Source organism: Drosophila melanogaster, chromosome 3L (assembly GCF_000001215.4).
Source record: "Drosophila melanogaster chromosome 3L".
Taxonomy (NCBI): Eukaryota; Metazoa; Arthropoda; class Insecta; order Diptera; family Drosophilidae; genus Drosophila; species Drosophila melanogaster.
The window spans coordinates 22,011,988-22,039,469 of NT_037436.4; the positions used below are offsets into that span (position 1 = coordinate 22,011,988).

Genomic DNA, 27,482 nt, shown 5'->3' on the forward strand with positions numbered 1-27,482 from the left:
TCTTGCCATGTGAGATGTCCAATGAAAACTAGCAGAGTCATTCGGGTTTCTCCTCCTTGATGTATATTAAATATTAAACTTTCTTTACGCATTTGCCTTCAGAGTAGCTCGTCTTGCTAGCTTCCCAAGCATCTCGGCTCATCCTGAATTAACCCATGGCTTTGTGGCTCAATGAAGACGGCTGCAAACACGCAGCGGAAACAATTCCCCAAGCATTCTTCACGGTTTCTCCTTTTATGTGAATATGCAACTTTGCAGCCTCTCGACAAAAACAACACGAAGAGCCCTCTGATGAAAACAAGTGCGGAGCAAAATAAAACTCGGGCAGTGTGCTTATGCGTATTCAGAGAAAGTTTAAAGCCTTTTCACCACGTGCACACTTTTGCTTTCTATTCCGACATTGCTAATTGCAAGACCTGGCTTAAACTTATAAAATTTAATGATTTATATTTATTACACCCGCTGCCAGCAAGAGGGAATGTCTTAGTGTCTTGTAGCAAGAAAATCAATTTTCAGAAATGTTGCAGAATAACTTTAAAAGCCAATTGACAAAACTTGAAGGCATTTACGAATTTAATTGCCTATTTATTTGAACAGGACTTTTATTTATGTAACTTTTATTTTTGTAACTTATTTGTTACCAATTATACTTAAGCAAGGCGTTATCTACGATCTTTCTAGCTCTTCACTCAGACAAATGCTGACCGACCTGCATAAGCCATTTATATTGTGGTTAACACATGATGGCCATAACTCAATGGCTGCTAAAACGTGCGTCGGTTTGTCAATGGGACCGGGGTAAGCTCTGAGCAACGATTGTATGCCATACATCAAGTATACGCACTGTTTGCCCGACTATTTGACTCCGGCTTTGTTTGGACGAAAATAACTAGACGAAGAGGCAGATATGGGCGCTCGATTGGCAAGACAAATTAACAACAAATGCCATAAATTACACAGTTCGATAAACAGGCGGCCCAGAAGTGCCCCAATCTTCTCCCCCCAAACGAATGTCAACAGGCATTGTCTGTTTGCTCCGAGCACACAAGGATGCAAACGCACACTCATGCACGAAGATGTGCATATTTATGTTTAAATAGACAGTTGTATGCGGATGAATTAATCTCGCAAATTGATGTCAGACAGCATTTGCAATGAGATTGTGAGAACGGCAGGCATTTGTCAACTGTGTATTATGGCCACGGAACCTGTCCGACCGACGATCATGTTAAATTTCGGTAGAAAACCATCAAAATTTAATTTCACAATAGCATAAACAAAGACCAGCCCTGCCAAAGCCCTGGATAATTGCAGCTTGTTTATTTTGGCTTGCAGCCGCCGTCCTAGATGAATTATTCATCCAAATAGCCAACTCGAACGACCAACCGAAAGTATTTAGTCACAAACTGTCACATGTGATTGTGACGCATTCGGCTGGTCGGTTAACCCCAGCGGTTGTCATTTTGCGGCCAGAGTAAATAAATAAAACCAATCAAATAGTAATAAATCCGGTGTGGCATTAGGAATGGGAAGGTGCAACTATGCAGTGGGGTGGCGGTGTGGCGAGGGTGGATGGTATAGTTTGTGGGTTTATTCTTTAATCATTTAAGTCTTAAGTAAGGGAAGTGCGACTGTTTGCTGGCGCTTAGAACAACAGAGTTAAGTCATTGTGTCAATCGAATGTCAACAGTAAAAAGAAGGGGTTTGGAATCCCAACATGTATATTTGTATATTTTTAATCAGAACCACCAGCCGAGACGATCTGTCCATGTCCGTTTGTATGTCGCGATTCGGGGAACTATAAAGGCCAGAAAGTTAAGATTAAGTGTACAAATTTACACCACATAATTACAACTTGACTGGGTAATGAGTCAACGTAACGAATAATTTTATTCATCATCTTTTCAAACAATATTTTGTAGCCCAAGCATATTTCTCACCCCACCCCAGCGATTAGAAAAACAACATTGTTCGTCTTTCTAATTTCATTCCATAAATTGGGTAATTAAAACGAAATTTTATGTGCTGCTATAAGCTGCCGACTCGGTCCGGGACTCCTACACCGCTGCCAATTTTTAATTCCGAAGTCTGCTAATCACATCAGGAAGGTGAGCCACATAACTCCACCCCTGTCCTGTGCACAAGTAATTATAGCAATTAAAAAGTTGGAATGATTTGTGTGTAGCGAATTTATCTCTGCTGATTTGATCAGCGGAATGCGCTCAATGGGGCTGTTTGCATTAAATTCTGCGCTGCTGGCGCACAATGTCCTGGAAGGAGGAAGTCGACAAGACGTTGTCACCACCACTAATGCAATTAATTGGCGCTCTGTGTTGAATGCTAATAAAATCAGTAAGACCCACAACAAGAACTAACTGTGCGAAACAAATTAGACGAAACTTGAATGCTTTAATTAGATTACTGCCGAAGGGGCGGACTACTAGCTTGTACTGCGATAAGCGAAGGTTGCACTTCGTCGAAATTCATGACAGGACTGACTACCAGCACGGCGCAGATTGTCAATTAGCATAAACTCCAAGAGGATTATGAGGGGATTAAAATAAATGTGCTGCTTCCCTAGTACTTAGGGCTTTGTGGGCTTGGTAAATGGCATTATCGAAGGTTAAAGGTGAACACATTATGCGTAGGCCGCTGTTAAATGTTAAACACCATTAATGAGCTACATTTCTCGTGGCTCGGCTTTAACATAACTACATCCACGCTCGAATTTATAAATCCTTTCCTACTCAGCGGTTAATGCAGCTGACCGCCGGCCGGTCAAATGACAAAGGGTCGATTCGCCTGTGTCACACCGTGTGCTGCGTGCAACAAAAGGACCCACAAAGTACAAGTCGGGCTCTCCAGTGCCCATTACTGGCTGGTCCGGACCAGCTAGCCGTGCAGCCGAGCGGCCAGCCAAAGGTGTCCGTAATTGTATGTGAAACTTGTTGAAGGCTTCAATTATGACGATTTTACACGGCGCAAGTGTGCTGGTGCCCACATCGCCGGGCAGGAGGCCGAGAATTTTGCACGGGGTTTGTATTTAACTTCCAAACGAATACATATTGATAAAGTTATATTCAATATTAACAAGAGATATGAATTTCTATCTTAATTCATATGAGGCGACACCGTAATTAATTAATGGTTTATATACCACCAAGGCTTTTCGATGACCATCTTAACTCGCGATCAACGAATGGTTTAGTGGATAATCATTTCAAGAATTATCAGCGATTTCTTTTTCCGGTGAGCAGCACAGTTGGTCAATTGATTCGTTGCTGTCGCGTTGCCACTGAAGCCCCTTTTCGGCAAGCCCCTGGCACACACACCTTCGCACTGGCACACTGCAACCGCATCGCGACTTTCACTCGCCACGAATCAGTGGAGTTCACGGGGTCCTCCGTTGGGGGGGCTCCGTGGACTTCGACATTGGTCTGGATGGTCTGCTCCATGGTCCGTGCTCCATGCGCCGTGTTGTTCAGCGCCGGCTGACTTGACTTGGCTTGGCTTGGCTTGGTTTGGTTTGGCTTTCATGTTGTTGCTGGAAAGTGCTGGATAATTGGCGTAAATAGCAAAACAGCAAATTGCCATTAACTATTGGAAAAATGTTCGCATCGCTTGTGCCGCCTTTGGCTCTAGGGCGGAGAGCGCGTGGCCCTGCTGCTGATGGCGTTTGTGCTGCGTAGGTGTCGGTGATTACGAGAAATGCAATTAAAAATATTTAAGCTGCATGCACAGTAGCAGTGGCAGCAGCAGCAGCAGCAGCAGCTATAACAACAGCAAAGCGCAGCAGCAACACCCGAACATAAATAATGTGGAACCGTTTATTAAAGCGCTCATGTGCGCTTAAGTGAGCCGCCATCCTTAAAAACTGAAATCCTACTTTTTGCCGTGGCTTGATCTCTGCTGAATTTTAAAGGTTTTTTCGCGTGTGCAATACGAGCCGCTTAACGCCATGCTTATTATGATGTTGCCGCAGCTCGTAAAGTGGAATTTAAGACCCCTCCCTTCGTGCTTTTTTGCGCACTCAATGCGATGGCTATTAATTATCAACGGATAGCGACTGTTTGTTTTTTACACATGCCAAGCACGCAGATTAATAAAGTGATACAAAAGACCGGAAGAGTCAGAACGAGAGGGTAGATCCAGTGCGAACGAGAGGCAAATAGGAAAGAATTACACACTGCATCCAAATGAGACCCGAGTGAAGTGGAAGAAAGGACTCCTCTGGACATGAGGCTTTCAATAAAGTCAATACAAATACTTTGCGAGGTAAATATTAACACACGATAAAAACGCCAGCTAGATCTTATTGTACTCTTAATTGCCCGCTTTACCTGCTATATTAATTAATTAACACGAATACTGTACTTTTCAAGTACTCATTAAAATACAATGTGTTGCCAGACTGACAGTTGGTCTGCCATCGCCAGCATTTATCACTAGTAACCAAGTATACTTAACAAAAAAACCAGAGAAAGTTAAGTGGGGGCCTTCCAGGCCCCCAGCCTTCCAACTTTAAAAACAATTTTCCAGGCAGCCATTGGAAGTGATGAGAGTAAGCAGTAAAAATGAAGAAGAAATTAAAATGCTGGAAGTGGATTGAAACTGTGGGTAAGCTGTACTTTCGAGCACCGTTTTACCTTGTTTTTAAAAATAGGAATAAGTATAAATACATAATACAATAAAGTATACAAAGTATATACATGTACATATGTTCTTGATCAGGATCACTAGATACGTCAATCTGACCATGTACATTGGTTAGTTATTCTAGTGTCTTTGGTCTGACCTTCCATATGAACTGAGATATCTCTATCTATATTCCGGATGCGTCGATTCCAGAACAAGAGTTCTATCTCGTTTTAAAATTAGTGTACCACGATACTATGTTCAAATGATGGACCACTTGTTGGAATATTAAAGCACTGGCTTAGGGCCACTCTCTAAGTGGATTCACAATATATTGTGGTTCTGAATGCCATGCCGAACTAAACCTGTCTGAATCCATAACCGATCTGAATCCATAAAAACAAACTGGTTTCCTTGACAGCACTGTCGACACTGACTATCTATTGAATGCAGTTTCCGATGGGGCAACACAAGCCTTAATCATAACAGAACCCTTTACTCAGCTAGTGTGAATGCGAACGCGAGATTTCATAATTTTTCTGGGATATCAGGTGATATTGGAAAATATATTGGGCATGGCAGTTTTGTGCGGTTTGTGGGCGTTAGAGTGGGTGTGGCAACATGGGTAAATGAACTTGCGCTGCTGAATCTCAACCTTCTAGGCGGACAGACGGACATGGCTAGATCGACTCGGCTATTGAACCTGATAAAGAATATTAATACTGTATATGGTCGGAAACGCTTCCTTCTGTCTGTTACATACTTTTCAACGAATCTAGTATACTCTACGAGTAACGGGTGCTTTTTCGTGATAGGTTTGCCTTAGGGGCATCGCTAATCAAAGTGTAAAGATTACACTAGCTAATATATAAGTATTGAAAGATAAAGTAAATATTACGATAACTTACTCTGCAAGTAAAATTTCACAGCCAGAATAAATGCACTACATAATGTGCAGTGTCAAGCCGGCAGAACGTAAGCGCAATTCAAGCCCGAGGGCGTCGTGCCACGAAAACAGCTCCGTGGCTCTCGGGATTGAGTCTAGATTTGAGCCATCCTCAGACTCGGGCTCTTGATGGTTATTTACATGTCTGATGGCCCTAAAGCTGCTCACAGCTGCCCCACAACCCGTGCCCATGTGAGTTGGTGCGTTGCAGGTGCGACTAATGCATAAATTCCCTATAAACATATAGATTGCGCTGAGGAGGCACACACATACGTCACTCGCGCTCAAAGTATGCAAAGTTATGTGCCAGCCTATGCGCTAAGCTCTGACTTGCCCATAACCGCGACTTCCCCTGTATGAGCAGCCGCGCGTGCTTTATAGGCCAAAACAAAATGAGTTTCTCGCATGCCTGCCTAACACTCTCTGATGGAAAGCGGATGTGGAGCCGTGAGTCGAGCTCGTGAGGAGCCTGGAAATATCCTGAACCTTTTTGCGATCAACAAGGTGCCTAAATCTCGCCTTCATTTATATTATTGCACAGACAGGACCAGACATCTTAAAATTTTTACTTGTTGCTCACCAGTATTTCTTTTACTTACAATATAATCAAACTTCCTTACTTAAAACTCAATATGATCATTTTAAGTAGGTTCTCGAACGAACATTTCAAAGTATTAATGTTTAATTGAATTTACACAATTGCACCCTCACAAATAGTTTCCACTAGTCGAATAACAGGTATCTCATAGTCTAGAAAGTCTACTATGTCTTTCTCGCTATGTCTTATTTCACTTTTCAGCTTTATGATTGCATATAACACTTACACAAACACGTCTTATCTATCGTTAAACTCACGCACTCACCTCGAATGGAAACAGCGAACCCAACAGGAGAAGGCTCACCTTCGGGGGCAAGTAGAGCTGATGAGGGTGGGGCGTGGTCATAATTGAGCTAAAATAGTTAGCATAAAAATGCAAATTGTCGCATATCCTGCACTTTTCCATTTAGCTTCGAACCTTTCCAGCCAGCTCCTGCTGCCAGCGACAGAGGCACAAATTTGTTTGCGGCCTTATCCTGGCAGCGAATCTCGCTGGCAGCAAATGAATGAGAGCAAATGAAAGGAACGTTGGCCAATTTGCTGTTCGCTGCCGATTTGAATGCGGGAAAAACGTTAGCGATTGTTTCTGTAGCTGCTGATGCGGTTCGCAGGCAAATATTGCATTAATTGAAACGCAGCCAAGCGGCGATGGAATTCTTTGTGCCCGTACATGTGAAGAAGTACGTACTACGAGTATAATTGAGGGGTTCGGCGGAGCAGAACTGATGGGAAGGGCCATGGAAACTAGAACTGGCCCCATGTCAGGAGTAAATTAAGAAACCCACAGATAATCTCGGGACACATGCCAGAATAATTCATTCGAATACGACAGAAAAGTCATATGTCTGCATATTTTACTCATGCTTTCTAGCCACAATGGCACGACACAGTCTGAGGATTAAATTGAGTTAAGAAAATATTTTCGCATATAAAACGAGTGTCAAAGCAGTCGAGAGTGGCGAGTAAAGTTGCCAGAGACGAGACACGGATTTAATGAGATAAATTTTTGATTTAAGCATTTCTGCAGGACAAGAGGCAGCCACCACACGCAGGGGAACTATTTTCGTTTTATGAGATTTTATCTTATTTAATTTAAACATACTTTTTGCATCCTCTACTTGGTGCCCTTCATCCACAGCCATGCGCGTCCTACTACGCGCTCCCAGCCCTCCGGCTGTCAACGGCAGCTTTGTCCTTTGCGCGGCGCGCTGCAAACAATTTAAAGACAAAAGTTGGCCCAAGTATTAAAAGTTTTCTAGCTACTTGTTAGTTAAATAATAATGCGTAAAAGGAATTCCGAATGCAGCAGCTCCTCCAGCGCAAATGCAATTAAATGGCGACCGCACCTGCAGTCGAATTAGCCGCCCTCAAAGGAAACAGAATAAAGGGGAGCAAGATGCGGAGCCTGAGGCGCTTTTGGTTTCGCTTAGGGTATCTGCACTTAGGCAAAGGAAAAGCAGCAGCCGCAGATCCGAAAAGCCTTTCTCGGACAACAATAAACCAAATTGGCAGGTTAAGTTGCGAACCGCTTTCCAGGCCCCAAATGCTTTCAAATGTGAAATAATTTTCCACCCAGTCCTTGTCGAAAATCACATGGCGCCAGGACCAAAAGAGCCAGCAAAGGTCATGCAGTGTCTATGGGATTCCCGGTCCAGACCGTCTGGTCCTTGGTGCTTTTCCTTTCGGCTTTGGTCTGGGGCCGTAGACGAACATGATGAGCATTTTTATATATTTCCCTTTGTACCGAGAATTTACGACTTGGACATGTTAATATGTGCGGATCTATATGACGCATTAAGTTGTGATTTATGCAAACTTATTTAAGCTCAATAATCAGATAAATCTCAAAACTTTATGTGTACATTAAGATTCCATGTGTGGTTGTCCAGAAATGAGATTGTGTTAACTTTTTTTTTACTTTGCAGTTGGATTTAGTCATGCTTTATTAAAAATCCTCTCAGCCATTAGGTCAAATTAAAATTTGGCATTTAGCCAAGTCTTTTGAAAGGATTTCCGATAATTTAAACGTAATATCCCTTTTAGCATGCTAAAATTACTTTGCCATTATAGCCCATTATATTATTATGCAGAGCATGATCAACACGTTATCCGGAGTTTCAGCTCAGAGTTACCCATGTATTTCCAAGCATGCGAACTGTGCTCAATTTTAAGTTTTGGTCCACAGCAACGCAAAAACGTACACCATAACCACCCACAACTAATTAAGTGGAGTGGCGAAAAGGGAAACCAAATTGATGTGGTCATCATCAACTTTTATGGAGCCTCGCTTTGGCGAAAATCCTTTAAAAGGCCAACAATTTGACGAGAACATATACATATACACTGTCTGTATGCTGTAGCATATACTGTGTGCTGGCGGCCCCTTTATGAGTTCAGATTTGGCTAAGAGGACAGAGGTCATTGATATGCCCACAAACTGTCAAACGAAAATTTGCTGTTTAAGAAAGTGGGTTCGCAAACCGGAGAGTAGCATTACAATGACGACCCTTGGCCCAGGATATACCACGGAAGTTCCTTTCACACGCAGATGCACACACTGACACACTGGCGACCTTTGGGCGTTTGGTCAACTTCCGCCCCAAGGCAACCGGAAGTGAGCCAAACAGTCGCCGTTGAGCCTGTCAACTAACGGAACTGGCAAGGGGGACAGTTTTCCCCCGCTGAGTCACCTGATCAAAGTTATTCCAGTGCCAGTGGAGCCTCGAAAGCCTGACAAATGCAGACGCAGTATGGTGTGTCGAACTGTCCAAAACTGCTCAAAAAGTTCCAAGTCCTGTAAATCCTTATGAATATGTAATATGTGCAGAAGTTAGGCAATTCGGTGTATCAGCTAAGACCGCTGACAGTTTGTATGCATTTTATGTGAACAATATATATGGTACCTATGGCACAGAATGTAACATTTCACAGTAATTAACTTTTAATTCAGAAACTGTAAGCTGTGTGGAACGTATAATAAGACACGAGAGAACGCTATGGTAGAGTTGCTCGACTAACAGATACCCGTTACTCAGTTAGTCGAGGTGTGAAAGAGATATTGCAGAATGTATGTTAAATATCGATTAAAATTGGCAAGAAAAAATATTAAGAATAAGAACAGATCGACTCTGCTAGTGATCCTGATCAAAAATATATATACTGTATAGGCTCGGAAACGCTTCAATCTACCTTTTACATGATTCTCGTCGAAAATTTATCCTTTTACTCTACGATTTACTCTCGATTGTTGTTTTCTTAGTATAATTAATAGTCCAGAAATCTCTGGATCTTTTTGAATGATTTCCAAAAAATGCATTGAGCCAATGCTCTCCCTGCCGCGCATCCTTCTATCTGTCCGCTTTTAGCACAAATTTAGCTTAATCTGCCTCCTCCGCCAGTTTGGCCCACTAGCAAAACGAAATTTGCAATTGGGCCGCCATAACTCACACGGTTTAGGTTATTAGCGTAATGCAGCCCAGACGATTGTCGCACAAGGAGTCAAGATGGAGGGTGGATGTGCATAAACCGCGACGTATGCGAGCACATAACCCTGACAAATGGGACTCGGTTCCTGGACAGGTTCTGCACGAGGTGTCTGGGTTTGCATTTGAAATTTATAATGCAGCCGTAACTAAAGTCGGGCGAACCGCACCCACGGCGCTCGCATCTTTTAGATTTGCACATCGAAATTGCCATTATGAAAATGCTCAGCGAGCTGCGGCGAGAAGAACCATTTTCAAATTTTAATACACCGGTTGGGTCTTCAAAGCTGAAGTAAACTTTAGTTAGAGTAAATTACCTCGCACATAGGCAATAACTCAACCCAGTCAATAAAAATAGGAGCAGCAGTTGTGGGGGATACGGGATACTTCATAGCTTGTTGGGAAAAACCGAAAGCGCACAACAAATAAATTTCCTCAGCATAAAACCGTATTTACGATCCGGGAATAAACGGCAAATTGTCGCATAATATTTATTTGAGCAAAACAGATATCAAATAGGGCCGAGACCCACTTAACCGAGGGGCGGGACTCAAATGGAGATGACTCGGCAAACGAGATTCGTCGTGTGCCACTTCTAATAAGTCCTAACCAGTTTCGATGGTGGCAGAGCTTCGATTTGGATTAAGAACCGATAAAAAATACGTCATAAAATGCAAGGGCATGAATGAGGAAAACATAAGTAGAAAGCGAGACAAAATATTTTACTGGCATTGGTTCAATTTAACATTTATATTCTGTAGAGACAAGTTGAACAAAAAAATCGTCTTGTGATTTTTCTCGCATAAGTGTTATTTCATTTGAGCAGAAAGGTTGGAAAACGAAAACTCATTGAAAACAGTAAATACATAAGTTCACCATGTTTAGAGAACATTTTTAATTCTTAAATCATTGCACATAACAAATCTCCTAGGTTTTTGACGTTTTCGAGTCCTCTGCAAGATGAATAGGATTATTAAATTATCAAAGCATCCCGAAAAACATTTTGAATTTAAATATTCATGAATGAGAAGCCGTTCGTAAAGCGCAGACAATTTGCATATGTATGCATTGAAGGGGAAGTATTTCAGGACTTTTCGGAGGATGTTGTCGGGTAAAAGCAGCTGACTCACTGAACACATAAAAAGGACCTGGGAACGGGTGGAAAGTCAAGCAACTAGCTCATATTACGACATCCTACGCATCAAATGACACGTTTTAACACCAGCCCAAGTGAAGCGAACGACGCTCACAGGGGCACCAACCATGACCACGGCAACATCAGAAGCTTCAACCGTGGATGCCGCCATTGTGTAATGCACCGAACCGAAATATATGGCAACGTGCGATTCACAAAGGATACTTGGACAATTGGAGCATGGATTCACTTTCGCAAATATGCAGAAAAATTAATGTATATGGAAATAATTCAGGCAGCTTTCGTTACCCGAATAATAAATATTTTGCCTGTGGCACAATGCAATTATAATTCAGCAGTCGTAATTATTTCTTATTGTGCTTTTTAAACACAGATCGATAAAAAAAATTGTATTTATTTATATTATAAATTAGCATCACCAACAGACATACGGATTTTTTCTCTCTGTGTAGGTCCACTGCATCCGCATTTCCTTCTAGAGCAATTCGGAAGACTTTGATGAGCGTGGAAAGAGGAGTTGTCGTCGCAAGTGCACATGGACTATAAACCGCATTTTTACGTGCAACATGGAATTAGGACGTCGGGATCTAAAAGAGCAGCTGAACTCTTTAAGGTAATGCCTCCAAGATGGCGGTTGCCACCGTACATGTTCCAGGATAGTAACTGCCAATGAAAGTGGCCAGGACAATCATCAATTAATCGCAATATATTTTTAATTAGAAAGCTCTCTTTGCGTCTCCTGTTCAGACGCATACGTATATGTAAGAGGTTGAATTCTTCGGGCAGGTTCTAAGAGGCAAGAGTAGCAACACAACGTTAATTATTTCCCAAAATGGAATATCCCAACTACTGATTATATTGGGTCATCAAAATTCAAACTATCTGCATTCCCTATGGCTAACGCTATTATTCGTACTGACTTAAAAATGCAAGGACCGACACATATTGCGATATTTTCACTTCCACAAACCGCAACTGAAACCCAATTGCAAACTCTTCATAAGCAGTAGATTGCTTTCTCTTCAAATTACTTTTCATGCTGTTTTCATTCCTCACATTTCCCCTCTGCTGGCTCACATCAACGATTCCACTTTTCTAATCCCACTATTTCACACCCTTCCAGTCCGATTCGAACTGAAACTCAACTCATCCCGTCATCAGACCCGCATCTATTTCATGTTGCACCAGCATATTTCTGTGTTTTCATCACACATCCCTCGGCGAGACAGGCGTTGAAAATCTGCCCAATTCGTTTGCTTTGATTACGAGCTTGTTGCAGACCGAAACCTGCTGCATAACCAGAAACACCTCCAAAGCCACAGTCCCTTTTACCGAGCTAGTCAACATTTAGCTAACTATTTTTTCACACGCCCGAGAAACCGACATCCCTGCGCTCCACTGCCCAACCCTATATCACTCCGTGTTGCTCCTTTTTTACCAGTCACTTTTAAATTAAGCAATTTGAAATGTTGACCAGGGAATCTTTCCCTTCCTTTACTGTACTTTCCTTTCCTTCACTTCACTTCCAAACCAGACCGCAAAATGTTGGCCCACAACTTGTGTAGAGTGTCACGGGTTGTAATCGCTCGTCGGAGGTGGTTGTAACTTGGTCAGGATCAGGACCATCGGACCATCGGTTCTTTGGAGGACCAGTTGCAAAAGCCGTAAAGATAGCGGCACTGACATACGAAACACCCACGAGTGGGAGGGATGTGGATGAACCGTGTCGAAGGATGAGTCGATGGTCAACTAACTACAATTTTTTGATTGCCCGTGTTTTGCAAGCGCGCTGGCCATTTGCTTTACCACCTCAACTGCGTCCATGGCCCACGCTCTAGAAATCGCCCTTCCAAAGGTGGACTTTGGTCAGCTCAGCACTGCCGAGCCATTTTAATTTCACTTTACGGTTTCCAAACACGAAATCCTTTTTGCCACTAGGTGTGCTGCCAGGACTCGTTTTTTATCGTCCTGCACTGCCCGGCTTCCCCGCAGGTGTGTTTGTTTGGGTCCCCTGTTTGTGGGGTATTAAAAAGTGAAATGGTGGATTCCGAAACCCCAAAGCGGACGTAGAAGGATGCCAGTCATATGTGTGTACGGAGAACGAGAAGGGGAGCCATTCCATGCCAGAGATTCACCAAGATTGCTCTCGTCCTGAATTTTAGTTTCCAGGGTCGATTAGGTACGCCTTTCGTTTGGCGGCTTTGGTTGCGCAACGATGATCTGAGCAAATCAAATCCGGATATGGTTGCACCAGCGGTAATTCGGTAACCTGTTTACTTTTTCGAAATAAGCACAAAATAATTTCATCGGTTCACGATGCCCGTTCGTCCCCTTTATGTTTATAGCAAATTAAATAGGCAATCAGAAGCGCCCAACCAGAACGGCAGAAGTCCCATATGAAAGGAGCGCCAACGGCACGAGGATGGCAAATAAAATAAATAAACTCCGAAGTCAATCTCAATTGAAAGCGACAATATTATTTTTAATGATTCTCATAGCCCAGACGCAGTGCCGAAATCTTTGGGGGAAAGGAAAATCTTTTTATTTGACTTTTTGGCTGCCAAAGGGAGCGGAGCTGGCAAAAAAAACGTGGAAGACGAGCTGATAGGAGGGAAAATAACACAAAGCATATGCATGGGTGGCCCACAAAGGCCATGGAAAATCAACAAGGACGAAGAAAATTCTAGACGGGGTAGTGGTCTCAAAATATTCTCGCGATGGCGTGGCAGGAAAATCTTTTGAGCAAACGCACGACAAAGATAACAATGCAATTTACCCACTTATGCATTAGCTTATTAGACTTCATTCCCCGAATTGAATGTGCTGCCATCGCACTTTCGAAGCCGATTTACATTCGACATTTGCTGAATCAGCGCGGCATCAACGCCATCATGAGGAGCAAGTGACCACACTAAAGATTACGCGGTAAACAAGAAGTCATAGACTGGTGATTGAGCAGTTCAAAGTTTCTTAGCCAAAGTTGTGCTTAAGAAATCAGAGTAACTTTCCTTCCTATTGCAAACTCTTTTCCACCGTAGTTTGGTATTAATGTGTGTGTACTTTTTTCATCAACTGCTATATAGTTATTGGAAACTTTCCGAAACCGAGAAGTTGCCGGTTGAACAACAGCTGACCAACTGCCCGGGACGAAGTCCTCTGAATAAGCAAGGATGTTGAATACGAGTATAAAGTAAGTTTGGTGTATTGACGTTTTGGGTTTACATGTACATTCCTAGCACCAGAAGTCTTTCACTTTTTACAACATCATTACAAGATCAGTCGGTTTTAATTGGGTTTTATTCTTCCCTATGTCGGAATAATGATAAGCGTAGCGGATAAAATTGTACTTAAGTATAGAAAATTAATGAATTATGAAATATGAAAATTAATGAATAATGAATGAGCAGCACACAACAAAATTAAATGTAATTTAAATAAAATTTTTATTAAACTGAAAACAATTTTGTATGTACAAATATAAGTAGATATAAATTTATAGAGAATTACGTAGTTCCCATACACTATAGTGCATCTCACCCCTATCTGCAAAGGACAATGGCCAAGACTTGCGTGTTGTTTACGCCCCTCTTGGCGAAATCCTCACCGGCAACATGGGCAACAATGGCACGGAACGGATTAGAACCGAATGGAACGGACAGCGGTGAAGGGTTAGACTGGGCAGCCAAGGTGAAGTGGTGGCCAACTGGTGCAACACAGCAGGCTGCACTTGCTTAATTAAAAAACTTTCGTATAAGCTTTAACTATCTCCCTACGCCTAAGGATTGGAATTCGACCTCTTGGACCGAGGATCTCTTACTGGCTTGAGGGCGGTATGGGGTCCGATTAGCTGCTTGCTATTCTTGACCGTGTATTCTAACGTCTCTTCGCTCTGATGCCACTCGTCCGTGGCGAAGAATACGAAGCCAGCGCGCTCGGCCTTGCGATAGGCCAGCAAAGGACCCCGTGATCCAAAGTCATAGTGCAACGGGCGGGGACGATCCGAATCGATGGTGGCGAGAACGGGGGAGAATATGCGCCAAATCTCGCACTGCTCATCGGAGCGCATGAAGAGCGTCTGGTCGCCTTGAAACACGTTGAGCAGGTAGCCGGGCAGTCCTTGGAGTCCCTTCGGTCCCCGATCATCCACTCGCAGGTTGATCTCGCTCTCCCGAAGGCAGATATCCTCGCCCTGCCGCTTGAGGCGCATGCGCATAAAGACCTCTTCCGTGGGGAAGGATCTCAGGACTAGCTCGTTACGAATGTCAGTACTGTCGCTGTGGAAGGTGTCGCAGTCCACCGGCTTGTACTGGATACGCACCTCCGACTTGGTGTCGTTCAAGGCTTTTCCCGCTCTGAGAATGAAGGGTACCCCGGTCCAACGGCGGTTGTTGATGTGCAGCACCACCAGAGCGAATGTGGGCGTAAAGGAGTCCTTCGGGATGTAGGTGTGCTCCGTGTAGCCGCACTTCGCGGGGTCAGTCTCCCGCCGGTTGTTGCGGTATTGAGCCAAGACGACGTCGCCTATGTTGGGAGTTAGCACCTGGCGAAGAACCTTCAGCCGTTCGGCACGCAGGTCGTCAGCAGTGTTGGCGTACGGCTGATCCATAGCCAGCATGGCCAGCATCTGGATCATGTGGTTGGTCATCAGGTCGCGAATAATGCCAAACTGATTAAAGTAGTCTGCCCGATTCACCGACACCGGCAGCTCACACTTTATGGATATCATCACCGCCGCCACGTGGCGGTGGTTCAGGGTCTCGGCCCACAAGTGGTTTGAGTAGCGCAGCGCAAAGAAGTTCTGCATCACCTGCCGGCTGAGGAGGTGGTCCATCAGGTAAATCTGCGACTCCCGGAAGCAGTTGCACAGCGAGGTTTGAAAGGCCTTGTAGGAGATGTCGTCCCGCGCGAAGGGCTTCTCCACTATTATGCGGTTCCATCCCGTGGTCGAGCTGCATTTTCGACTGACATTGAGGGTCACCTGATCGAAAACGATCGGTGGCAGCGCCAGGTAGAAGATTCGATTCGCGCGCACCTGATTGTGCTTTGTCTCCTGGTGTACCATCGCCTCCGTGAGTGCCACGTAGTTCTCCGGCTTGTCGTACTCGCCCTGCACACAGTGCACGGTCGTCCAAAAGAGGTTGTACTTCTTGGGGTCCCGATGCTTGTCCAGCTCCATATAGGGAAGAATCTGCAACCGGTACGTCTTCGTCTGCAGCGGGGACCGGGTGAAAGTAAATATTTTGGTGCCCTGGGGCAGCCGATTCTCCCGGAAGAGAGCCCAAAGCGCCGGAAACACCTTCTTTTTGGCCAATCCGCCTGAGGCTCCGAAGACCACGATGGAATACGCCTCCTCATTGTGGGGGTCCATGGAAATCATTTCGGGTAATTTAATTGAAGTATAATTTTGAGAGAATAAAAGAAAGCAAGGTAACGTCAAATTTTGGCCAAGAATAAATAGTTGTAATTTAAAAAAGATTAGTGATAGATATTGCATGGAGGTATAGACTGAGGCAAAAATCGCAAATCACACATTTGTTTTATTTAAATAATAGTTTTTAATTGGATATTTATTAAATCATGTTCAGTTTTTCACACTTGTTGCTCGTGATTTTGACTTTGGAGGGGTTTAATCCGTTTTTACCTTGTGAGTAAAATCATTCAAATAAAAAATTTTCTGGATATTTTAGCAAATATGGAAGACCAATCTGTAAAATATAATAAAATTAGTTCCATAAGAACAAACTCAATGTAAAGACCCAACTCTAAAATACCCGTTCCCTAATAGCCTTCTCTATTGCGTAATATTGCGTTTTAGATTGGTGTAAATTACATCAATCACTTCATATTATTTCCATCTATTTTATTCTTTATCTATAGCATACCTCTACCTCCCGCACTCTTTCTTTAGTTGAGTAACGGGTATCCGATAGTCGAGGAGCCCGTTTGAAGCGTTTTCTCTCGTGTTAGACTGATAAACAACGAAGCTGTCTTACAATAATAGGAATTCGATCAAACTTTTCCGTACATTTATATACATTTTTAAGAATTGCATTTCAGATTTTCAACATTTTTTTTGTATAAATAGATAAGTTCCACATAAGGATTTAGGCTAAAATCTTTTCTGCGACCTAAACGCTTGTCCTAGCAGCAAAAATAAAATATTTTTAGTCAACAGGTCAGACCACCAATCCAGAAAGGGGCTTTAAGCTCGGAAGGCTGCTGAACAGGACAAACTGCTGGGATCCCAGATTGGGTGGCAATAAGCCTCAAGTTCCCATAAACGCATCCGAGATGTGCAGCAGTCCTTTCTTGCCCTGCAATTCAAATTTAATCAATTCAAATTCCCTAATCCACAGTAGAAGTGCAAGCGAGCGACCCAAGGGAGCCGAACTGCAGTGGCATTTCGATTTCCTTGCGTGCCACACATGTGAGACCAGGAGCAGATAATATGAGTGGGATCCTATTTCGATTCCTTATCCTTAGGATATCCTTCCTTATGCCTTATCCACCCGGATACTGGAATGATGCTTTGATGACGCAATGGACGGGCCTTTTTAATTTGCTATCCGAAGAACCGCAATAAAAATCCATCTATCAAATGGGAAAACCCTTTTACGAAAATATAAAGTAAAAGTCGCGAAGAATATTCTATTCTGCTCCCGTTTATTGGTTCATGATGGACCTTTAAAGTTCGATCTCTTAGGTAGGAGCTGCAGTTGTCGCCTCCGCGCCTGCTGCTGGAGTAGATCCTGTGGCACCATCTGGCTTCTTCTTCGGCTTTACTTTAAGGCATTTATTTTTTTTAGGCGCCAACTTAAGAGGGGGCTTACACTTTTTTGTCTTCGACATTGATACTTCTACAGTGAAGCAGCAAACCAGCAGCACCAGCGTGATGATGCAAAAGTGAACCAGGGAGATCTTCATAGCGCAGCAAATCCAGAGTGTCTAAGAGCTCATATTCACGATCGCGGCACATGTATTAACTGCTCGCTATGTAATTGGGTGGAGCTAAATCTATTAGGCTGCTGACATTTCATGGTACCTTACGGTTTTTAATGCTTTCAACTTCTTTTAACCAGATAATTTAATTTATTCCCATAAGTGTTTTACATTCGGGATGAAGTCTGAACCACATTAAAACCACAATTTTCAAACGGAAGACAAATCGGCAGGTCGAAGATTAATTAAAAATCAAAGCTGTCTAGCTGTAATTGATATTGTAGTCCCATTTTATTCAAGTTAAAACCAAAATTTGTTATTGTCGTATTACGTAGGTTACGACTTATAGGAATAGAGGAAAGAGTTATGCGAAAAGCTTTAAAACTGAGAGACTAGACGGGCAGACGGACATTTATATGGTCACAAATGTTTCCTGCATATTAAACTTCTAACTGAAATCAAGGGTCCTTTGTGGCATCACAATGTTTTTAATAATAATAAATTTCAAAATTACATAAATGCCCATATCTTATTGCCTATAAATAAACGTTGTGCCGGCGTTTTTTCACCAAGTAATGTAATGAATTTAGATTTAATTTAAATCCTTTTTTCTTGACTCCGCAAGAAATTAGTAAAACAAATAAGAAATAGAAACGCGTTAAAGAAAAAAAACCGAAGAAACGTGCCGCACGAATCGAAATCGGGACTAATTCAACTTGAACTTTTTGTATTTCCCTCCACTTTTTGACCGAACTGATTTTCCTGTGTTTATACGTGCCTGTCAAACTCTGAGCAATCAATATGGAAGGAGTAGTGCAGAGATTGGTTGCCAGGATATGGCAGTAAAGCTTCTCGTATTTGACATCTTGAGCTGAAAGAGGAGGCTGTTACCGCTGTTAATTGGCGTTGTTTATGAACTAACCCCGAGTATCCTTGGAATTCACAATCCCCTTGCAAAAACGGCTTACGAGTACTATCCACATCCAACAGCCATTCCAATTACACTTGGCGTATGCTTGTTATATTCCCATAATCATGTTCGGCCATTGGTCAAGTAAGCTTGGATTTGCAACCGAATAAGGACAGATACTAACATTTGAATAAGATAAGTCCCATTCAATATACAGGTGTCCTTGTGATTGATTCCGAATGAAGTGCGTTCGACACAAATAATAATTGCCAAGTGCACGGACTCTAATAGCTGGCAAAATCAAGTTAAGTAATAAGGATAACAGAAACGAATTTAATTATACAATCTAATCCGCATGTTTCTTGCTGATGCTCTGGTTGGTGTAATTTCTTGTTGTCAATTAAATTTTATTTCTTCATTTAGTCAATGTTTTTCTTAACGGAAAAATTGTATTTACATATATATATTTGTAAATAGTAATGATCTGGTTTTTTATAAAAAATAAAGTTAACAACAGACCAATCGACCAATGATGTCAAATTTCGGCATTGGTCACCTTTTTAAATATGAGTGATACGCATAAATTCATAACAGACAAATGAGTTGAATCATCTCGAATCCGGCACATCAACCATGGCTTCTTGACCTTTTCAATGACACAGCAAGAAGATGTGCCATACCTCAATTCACTGCGGCTCCTTAGTTCAGTAGTCCAACTGGCGCCCCTTGAAAGTCAATTTCAATCAGCAAACAAAGGAAATTTCTAGGCCAGAACATAAACACAAACAGAATAGTGGTCAATGAGCCCAAAACAGGAAGAGCTCCGGATGGAAGCCCTAGCCAAAGTGGCTGGGACTTGTGAGACGCGGACGAGCCTGAGCTAAGCATTTTAAACACATGCATAAATCAGAAACGTAGAGGAGCTAGGGTGGGCTGAAATATTCGACAAACAGTTGCTTAAAGCCAAAGTTTTTAAACGACCCATGGAACAGATCAGGCGGGAAGGGACTTTCTCTCCCGATGATGTGTGACAGTTTGTGGCAAATTGAAAAGACATGGGGCGGGTGAATGTGATAGGGAGAAGACTTTGACTTAGACACACCATTAAGCTCATAATTGCCTCATAAAGATAGGCAAAATCCAAGGGCGGTCTGGGTGCCCAGAATATGTGCCATCTGCCACGAGATTATTGTGCTTTATTCGCTTTCATTTGCTCTCTCTGGGATCACATAAAATTTAATTAAATTGTTTTATTGCGTTCAGGCCAAATGGCATTCCTTAAACGAACTGCCATCAACTTCAGAGTTTTGTGGGCCACGAGCCACAAGCCGTACAAAAGAAGAGAGTCGAAAAAATCCCTGTTCGCATAATTAAAGGAAGCCGCAGGATCGACTCCCGACATTCTTGTGGCTAATCTTTTACGGGATTCCGCAGCCACAAAAGCGGAATCGTTGGATCCACATTCATCAAATGAATCAAGATTTGTTGGCACTGCGATATCTCCATTTGTAAAGGGCAGAGCGTTTACGAAATTAACTAAGTAGTTGGGCTATTTAAATGTACATCAAGGGGTGTGCCAGTGCTATATTATTTTACCTCGAAAGTAATCGAAATTCCAACCTTCACTGTTGACTGTTGGCCATCTCCTAATGTACAGTTGACCTTTGAACGCAATGTTGTGAGCAATTTCAGCAGTAATTCCGTGAAATGATGGACCCTCAGTAGACTTGACAGGTAAATTGTTGGGTAAGGTTAGTATAAATCGATAGGGGCGTGAAATTAAATAATTTAGTAAGAAGAAATCTACCATACTCTAACTCGTATGGAAAGTGGAAAGTGTCCCCACTGCTTTGGACAGAAACTGGTGGCCCCTTTTAGGCGCTACGCTCCCACAAACGGCAAATGGCACACAAAGAGGGCCCAGAAGGAAAGGAACTCATTGGCATATCTACATATTTCTGGTTCAATGCATTGCCAGAACGCGCACACAGATACATACCAACACATAGGCGAGCCCGAAAACAGAATAGCAAACAAACCGGCAAACATCTCTGGCGATTATGCAGTGAAAAAGAGCGGCACCGGGAAAAGTCGGAAATGGAAATGGACTGGCAGAAGGAAAGGAAAGGGAGAGCGTGGAAATCCTCCGCAGGGCAGCCAAACCAAAAGTATTCGAAAGATGCCAATTCATTTGTGCCATAAACAACTACAAACACAATCGGATGGCAACAATAGTTAAGCTGGGACAAGATACTGGATATATCCGCACGGGGATATAGAATGCATATGCACACTGTATATTGGCCAACTATCGATCCGAGGCATTGTAATTTGCAACTTTTCATTTTCCATTTTTTGCGCTCGAAGATAAATTATTATTTGTTGGGGGTTGACAGTCAAAGTGAAATGTGAAATAATTTGTGGATTTTCCATTCGGGTCAAATTAATGAAATTGTTTCCGGGTTCAACATAAATTCTTCTCTGGTAACCAGTGAACTATTAATAAAACACTGGATTCACTGAAATCAGAACTACGCAGACATTTAGAGAAGTTATGGACTTGATTTTGAAATGCTGGATTTGAAGATTGTATACAAATTTTAGTTAGTTTTAGCACAAAAATATTTATCTAGGCATCTGAAAGTTTCATATAAAACTGCATGCTCAAAAGAGTTTTTTGTCACAATATATGTGTTCTTTGAAAGAGTATGTACTTTGGGGTTCCCAAAGAGCGACTGCTACTTTAATTTTCCATTTCGCATTTGTTTCCATGTGAGAAGGGTATGCAAATTTTCCTGGCCCGTAAACACAGACTTTTGTAAGTGTGTTTTTAAGGTGAGTCGAAGCTTTGTCTGCCAAACAGCTAGCACCATGTGAATCACACACTTAAATGTGTTGGACATGCTCTAACGGACTGCCAATGTTTATGGTGAAAAACGGTCCCTACTCCGCCTGTTCATCTGCTAAGGGCCCACTTGGCTTTATTATTCGGCAGGAACTCTCGCAAAGTTAGTTATTTACTTTTTGTCCCTTACTACAATTATGCCATGAGGCTTCACAATTAGTTCAAATTCATCAATTCAAATCACTTCGCCCTTATGGGACATAGCCTAAATTCATGACCTATTTGGTCTGGATGTTTGGGTATAAATTATTTAAATTATTAATCTGGTAGTTAACCAGTAGAACCAGTAGAACATATATTAATTTGCAGTCGTCAGAAGTAATAGGGAAGAGTATTTTACACCTGACTTGTTTTCCTTAACAAAAAATGCGTAAAAAGTTGATGGCATAAACACTGTAGCTGTTTCCAATGTGTGCATGTGTGCCTGTGTGCAGGATAATTTGCTGCGACATGCAATTTCTGAAACTTTAATTGACATCAGCAGGGAGGAGGTGCGGTCAACATAGCTCAGCGCGAGGTGACCCACAACAACTGGGACCTAGACTACAACCGGCTGGCCAAAGGGTTGCAGCTTTGAAATAATCCAGGCGAACTGCTCATCTTTTTCAGACTCATGCTTCAAGATAATTGAGTTTCCTGCCTGCAGCCAGCTCAAGCTGCAAGAACAATAACCGGAGCAGCAGGAGCTACAGAAAATTATTGTGTCATTGCAAAACGGAGTGTGCGAATAACCACAGCCCTTCTTCTCGTACTCATCATCCTGCTATGAATCTCTGATGCGAATTGTCACTTCTTGCAGCTGTCTCCTTGGCACGATTCTCCATGTAAATGCCATTTTCAAAGGACACAGAGCGAAAGTGCGTCATGAAGTGAAAGTGAAGAAACGAGTTCGAAATTCTCAGTTTGCAGCGGGAAGAATGATGTCGTATTTAGAGGCGTAAAGCTATTACTTTTTAAGACACTTGTACGGCTTTAATTTTATTTAAGCAACATTTTAGTTTTTACCTACTGGATTGTCGGTGTCCGATGTGATTACAATTTCAATTTAACTGTGTTCACGTTTTGAACGCAATTACATGTGTAAGAATCTTTAGCTATCGAATAAATTTTTTTATTTAATTGAAAGTCCTTCTTCCCTTAACATAATCTATATTATATACAATAAATATGTCATTAGATCACACAAATCAGAGGGAAATGTGAATGATTTTAATGCGTTTTTGATGCGTTCAGAGTGTAGTACGTATTTTGGGAACGTGCTGAATCAACAGTTTGGCAACTAAGAGAAAATCGTTAAGAGAGCGGCGTTGCCCTGCTTTGCCGACGCGGACCACTCGTTCCGACCCGAATTGTTTCGGCCCGGCCGAAAAGGGGAGCCGACCAAGAGGCGAACTGTTGCGGGTGGCTAAAGTTTAAGGATGGACCGCTCGCCTTCAGTTCCGTGCGAATTGGCGTTGGGTGTGGACGCGAGTGGCGGAAGCAGGCGGCGTTGATATATACGAGCTCTTCCATCTTTCGTGATGCGGTATTAGAAGCTGGCAGCTCAGAGATTCCCGCAAAGTTTAAGTGACAATTTGCCAGCCAACAACAACTTTCCGACGCAGGCAACGCAAATTGAATTCGATTCGATTCGATTGTCTCTCGATCTTCATCAATTCATTACGCACAGGAAAAGAGGGCGAACCGTAAAGTTCTGGTGAAAAAGTTTCCTGGGCTCCGTTGGCGTGGCAAAGCGACCGAAACCAAAACGAAATTTTGAAAATGAGCTTTGCTAACGACGGGCCAAACCAATTAACAGAATTCGTTCTTGTGTAATAAATAAATTGCCAACAATTATAACTTGCAGTCCACTCAGGCATATTCAAATGAAATGTGCCACAAAATGTTTACGGTCATTGCAACTCAAAGCGACAGACCATAGACGAGGTGCAAGGTGTTGTGGCAGTTGCAGAAAAACTAAAAGAAAGCCGTAAGGCTTGACCAAAAATTAATAACTGATAAAAGCAGGTAAGGCAAAACACCAGCTTTAACGCGGATTTAGGATATTTAAAACATTTTATAAGAAGTGACAAGTAACTGCTATTTATTTAAAAATATAATGCTTATTGCTTATTGGATGGGCGTCAAGTAGTAATAATATAGACCCACAAACTGAACAAAATTTTATTTTATGTATGTTTCTTCTTTGAACCTTTATCAAGTTCGGAAGCACATTACAATTAAAAATCAATCAATATTCTTCAAAGCATCCACTTTTATTAAAGACAGAACCTAAGAAATCAGATTTTTAAATCTCCCACAAATTTTCCTTGCTCGCATTCTTCCGTAATCCCAAAAAACAAACTTCGCCCATTACCTATGCCAAGGAAAAAGGGCAATCCACACTGGGAATGCCAAAAAAGAGCATGTGTGTATTAGGGAAGAAGAATTTAGGTTTCCCAAGTGCCACGCCGTGTGTTATTTGAACACCTTTAATTAATTAAACGGCACAGCTCCCGAGTGCGTGCCACCTAAAACGTCTTGCGAAAAAGGCGGTTCTGCGGGTGCCGGAATCTTTTTGTGAGGCTGCGAACTCAACAGCGTAAGCATGATTATTATTTTATTTCATATTGCAGCTTTTAAGTAACAGACTTAGCACAATCGCATGGCGAAAATCCAGGCTATACGCCCCCGGTGTCTGCGACCCAGCGAGTGCTTTTGTCCCAAAGCGTGCCGCATTTATACCAATTTAAAAAGCGCGGCTAACTTTCGCGCCAACCTCATGATTATATATTTATTTGATTTTTCCGGTCTGCGGTTGCTCCTTCCAGCCGCTCTTTCACCCCCGAGCGCGGTGCTCCATCTTTGGGGTTCGTTGCCCAGAAAGTATTTACATAAAATCTAATCAAAAGGAAGGCCACATTATCTGCTCGGACTGCCGCCTCATGAAAATTTCAATAAGACTTTGACACTGATACGAATCCACGTGCATATGTTGCTGTACATAAATATACAAGTACAATAAATATGAACAACGTATATGAACATGTGACCTGCACCTCACCTACAACCCGGCATCGTTTAGTAAAAGACGGTTCAGGACTCGAACAACTCTAAAAGCGTTTTTAATAATTCACAACTTTGTATTTTGTTGCTTGTCTGCCAAGGCAGCGAGAAACTCTTTAAGGTCTTGTTGAATTTATTTGTCTTTCCACATTTTAAAGAAATCTTTGCAAAATATTTGAAAGTTATTCAAACAGAAAATATGAATAATTTAAATTGGAAGAAGGGAGGAACTATAGTCGATTTCCTCGACTATCTGATACCCGTTTTGGCATATCGATACAAATGTTTCATAATTGGGGATGTGACAGTTTTAGCGGTTTGTGGGCGTTAGAGGGACGTGGCATATCGAAAGAAGTCGGAATGACAAATATAAAAATGGAAAAAAAATAAAAACAATTTTAAAAGTGAGGGCGTGACAGTTTCGGGACAGTGGCTAAGAGGTTTTTGGCATATTGATAGAAATATACAAGTCAAATATAAAAATGAACAAAATTTTAACATTTTTAAAAGTGTGGGCGTGACAGCTTTGGGATATACAGTGGGCGTGGCCAGTCAAATATTAAAATTAAAAAAAGCAAAATATTTTGTAAAATTGTGGTCGTAAAAGTAATATTTAGAAGTTCTCTACTTTTATATATTCGATTCATTCTACCTGTTACATAAACATAAACACATCTATTATGCCCTCTTACTCCACGAATAATTGGTGTAAAAATTGTTCAAAGATCCTAATCGATAAATCACAGAAATCTCTTGGGTACGGGTACTTAGGAAAATAACGTGGGCATATGGCTTAAACAGATTAATTTATCTTTATGCACAGAATCAGTGGGTTCCTATCTGATTGAAATTATGTGCTGTTTTATTCTCCTTTAATATAGCCGCAAAAAATACATTAAAGAAAATTGGAAGGGAGGAATCAAAATTAATGTAGTTAAGCATGGCAATGAAATCAATGAAATATTGATATTTTTAATGTTTTAATCTTTTCAATTAAATTGGAAATGATTTACGCTGTCCACCCGAAGATGTTTGGCCACCGAATTGAAATGACACATTAAACCCCGATACGAAACGTTGCGACATGGCAGCGGAATTGTAAATGATGTTGTCGCATAAATCAATTAAAATGGTAATTGAAAAATAATTAAATATACAAATTAAGTTGAAAGTTGCTTGGGCTCATCTGCACTAATATGCCCAGTGATTTAATGAATAAGTCTGCTTGTGCTTTCCACGGGGAGCTCGGGACACGCTGGGCCTCAATCGTTCTGCTAATAAATATCCGAGCCCATTCATTAACTTCTTATTTTAAATTACGTATACGCCCCGCTGCCGCACAGAAACAATAGAGTTTGTTTTTAAGGGCATTCACAGGCCAAGTGAGTATTTATTTAGTATATGCCAAGTATGCGCCCCAAATAACTATTCAACTAAGTGCGGTAATTTCGTTTCCATAACGCATACGCCTCGTGGACCCGTTGAAGTGCCCCCTAATTGGTTCGGAAAGCTGCCTCCATGGCACAAAATGCCATTATAATCTCTTAACGAACACAATAACAATGAACTCGATCAAGAGGAAATCATTTCAATTCGGTATTTTCATTTGGCATGCATAATTTCTGGCTTTCCATTCAATCTGCCTTCCCGATGCATATAGATTTAAATGCATTCGCTTAATTGAATGCTCCGGAAGGCGCTGGGGACATTCATCCACCAATCAATCAATCAGCGGGCGTGATGAAAATTATTTTAAGAGCCAAAAAATACTCGCAGCATTCGAAGGCGGAGCAAAGAAAAGTAAAACACTGTAAAGGAAAGTTCGCGCAGCGGTTTGCATAATAATGGGATATGCCAAAGCCGGCCAGGAATGCGGTTCTGGGTTCTCAACTGACTTCTTCCTGGGCAACAGTACGTGCCGCCGTCACTGAGCAGGATCGGATGGATAGTTCGTTGGATTCGGTTAGACTCTGCCCACTCAACCGCAACGGAGATACAAATTAGCAGCTGCAGGAACTCTTCAAATTTTTCTACCACAAAGCCTACCTATGAGGGCTAAGAAAGCACCATGCTAATTGAAAACACAAGCCGACTGACAAGACCTCCGGCTCCGTTTTTCCGAAAACAGAAGCTTTCTGGTCAGTTTTTCTGCTGGTTTCCCTGATTTGCATAATATGCTAATTACGACACACTTTCCATTCATTAATCATCCAATTCATGTGCGGGCTCTTCAATTAGACCCTGAAGTTTTCGTCAGTTTAAGCTGGTTCTGTCGACTCAATGTGCATAATTTTCTGTGCTAAGATTTTAATTTCTGCTTTAGAACTCGTGTGTCTGTGCAAATATAACAGAAGATGATGCTTATACATTATTGCGAAATGAGGTACAGGGAAGATTGTTATGCGTGGACTATATAATTATTTTAGATGTTCTAAAAAAAACGCAAAACATACAGAACATATTAATAGAAAATAATATTATATTTCGCTATTAATTTAAGAACCATTATTAGTTTTAGTTATTAGTTTATAGATTATAATAACCAAGTATAGTTAGAGATAGTTTAAGGAAACTACGAATTTTGTGTTTACATTTAAGATTAAAGTTTAAATATAACTTATATTGCGCCGCAACAGCATTTGCGTCTGGTGTGTCCATTAAAACCTAAACCAGCAATTTCCTCCAGGTTTTCCAGTTGATCTGCTCTTTTCACGCTCCATTTGTACCTCAATCCCTAGCCAATCCCCACTGTATGTGCAGTGTGCTGTACTGGCTGTTAGCTGCAAACGCATAAAAAATTGTTGCCACATCACTCACTCAGCTTGGACGCGACGGCGGCATCTGCTTTTCACCGCTTTTCTTTTGC

At 41.9% G+C, this 27,482-nt stretch overlaps 3 protein-coding genes and 1 long non-coding RNA gene across 5 annotated transcripts in view, besides 6 other annotated features; 2 read left to right on the plus strand and 2 right to left on the minus strand.

Annotated features, from left to right (window-relative positions):
• The first annotated feature begins 1,717 nt into the window (after positions 1 to 1,717).
• Positions 1,718 to 1,834: a mobile genetic element.
• A 2,860-nt stretch (positions 1,835 to 4,694) lies between these two features.
• Positions 4,695 to 4,758: a mobile genetic element.
• Positions 4,759 to 5,121: 363 nt separating this feature from the next.
• Positions 5,122 to 5,416: a mobile genetic element.
• Positions 5,417 to 9,164: 3,748 nt separating this feature from the next.
• Positions 9,165 to 9,293: a mobile genetic element.
• Positions 9,294 to 14,242: 4,949 nt separating this feature from the next.
• Positions 14,243 to 16,338, minus strand: CG7140 (uncharacterized protein). The gene has a single exon (NM_141119.2). It carries the CDS (start codon positions 16,192 to 16,194, stop codon positions 14,593 to 14,595), a length of 1,602 nt encoding a protein of 533 aa, NP_649376.3. The 5' UTR covers positions 16,195 to 16,338; the 3' UTR covers positions 14,243 to 14,592.
• Positions 16,339 to 16,722: 384 nt separating this feature from the next.
• Positions 16,723 to 16,776: a mobile genetic element.
• Positions 16,777 to 17,465: 689 nt separating this feature from the next.
• CG43392 (uncharacterized protein) lies at positions 17,466 to 17,783 on the minus strand. The gene has a single exon (NM_001259949.2). It carries the CDS (start codon positions 17,739 to 17,741, stop codon positions 17,517 to 17,519), a length of 225 nt encoding a protein of 74 aa, NP_001246878.1. The 5' UTR covers positions 17,742 to 17,783; the 3' UTR covers positions 17,466 to 17,516.
• Positions 17,784 to 17,981: 198 nt separating this feature from the next.
• Positions 17,982 to 18,654, plus strand: lncRNA:CR44687 (long non-coding RNA:CR44687). Its single transcript, NR_125037.1, has one exon. It is a non-coding gene; the product is annotated as a long non-coding RNA:CR44687 (long non-coding RNA).
• Positions 18,655 to 23,015: 4,361 nt separating this feature from the next.
• Oct-TyrR (Octopamine-Tyramine receptor) overlaps positions 23,016 to 27,482 on the plus strand; it is a 30,277-nt gene continuing 25,810 nt past the window's right edge. For both annotated transcript variants that reach the window (NM_079695.4, NM_001170023.2), the window contains exon 1: positions 23,016 to 23,578. The gene's annotated coding sequence lies outside the window, so the exon portion shown is untranslated. The remainder of the gene's footprint in view (positions 23,579 to 27,482) is intronic.
• Positions 24,834 to 25,165: a mobile genetic element.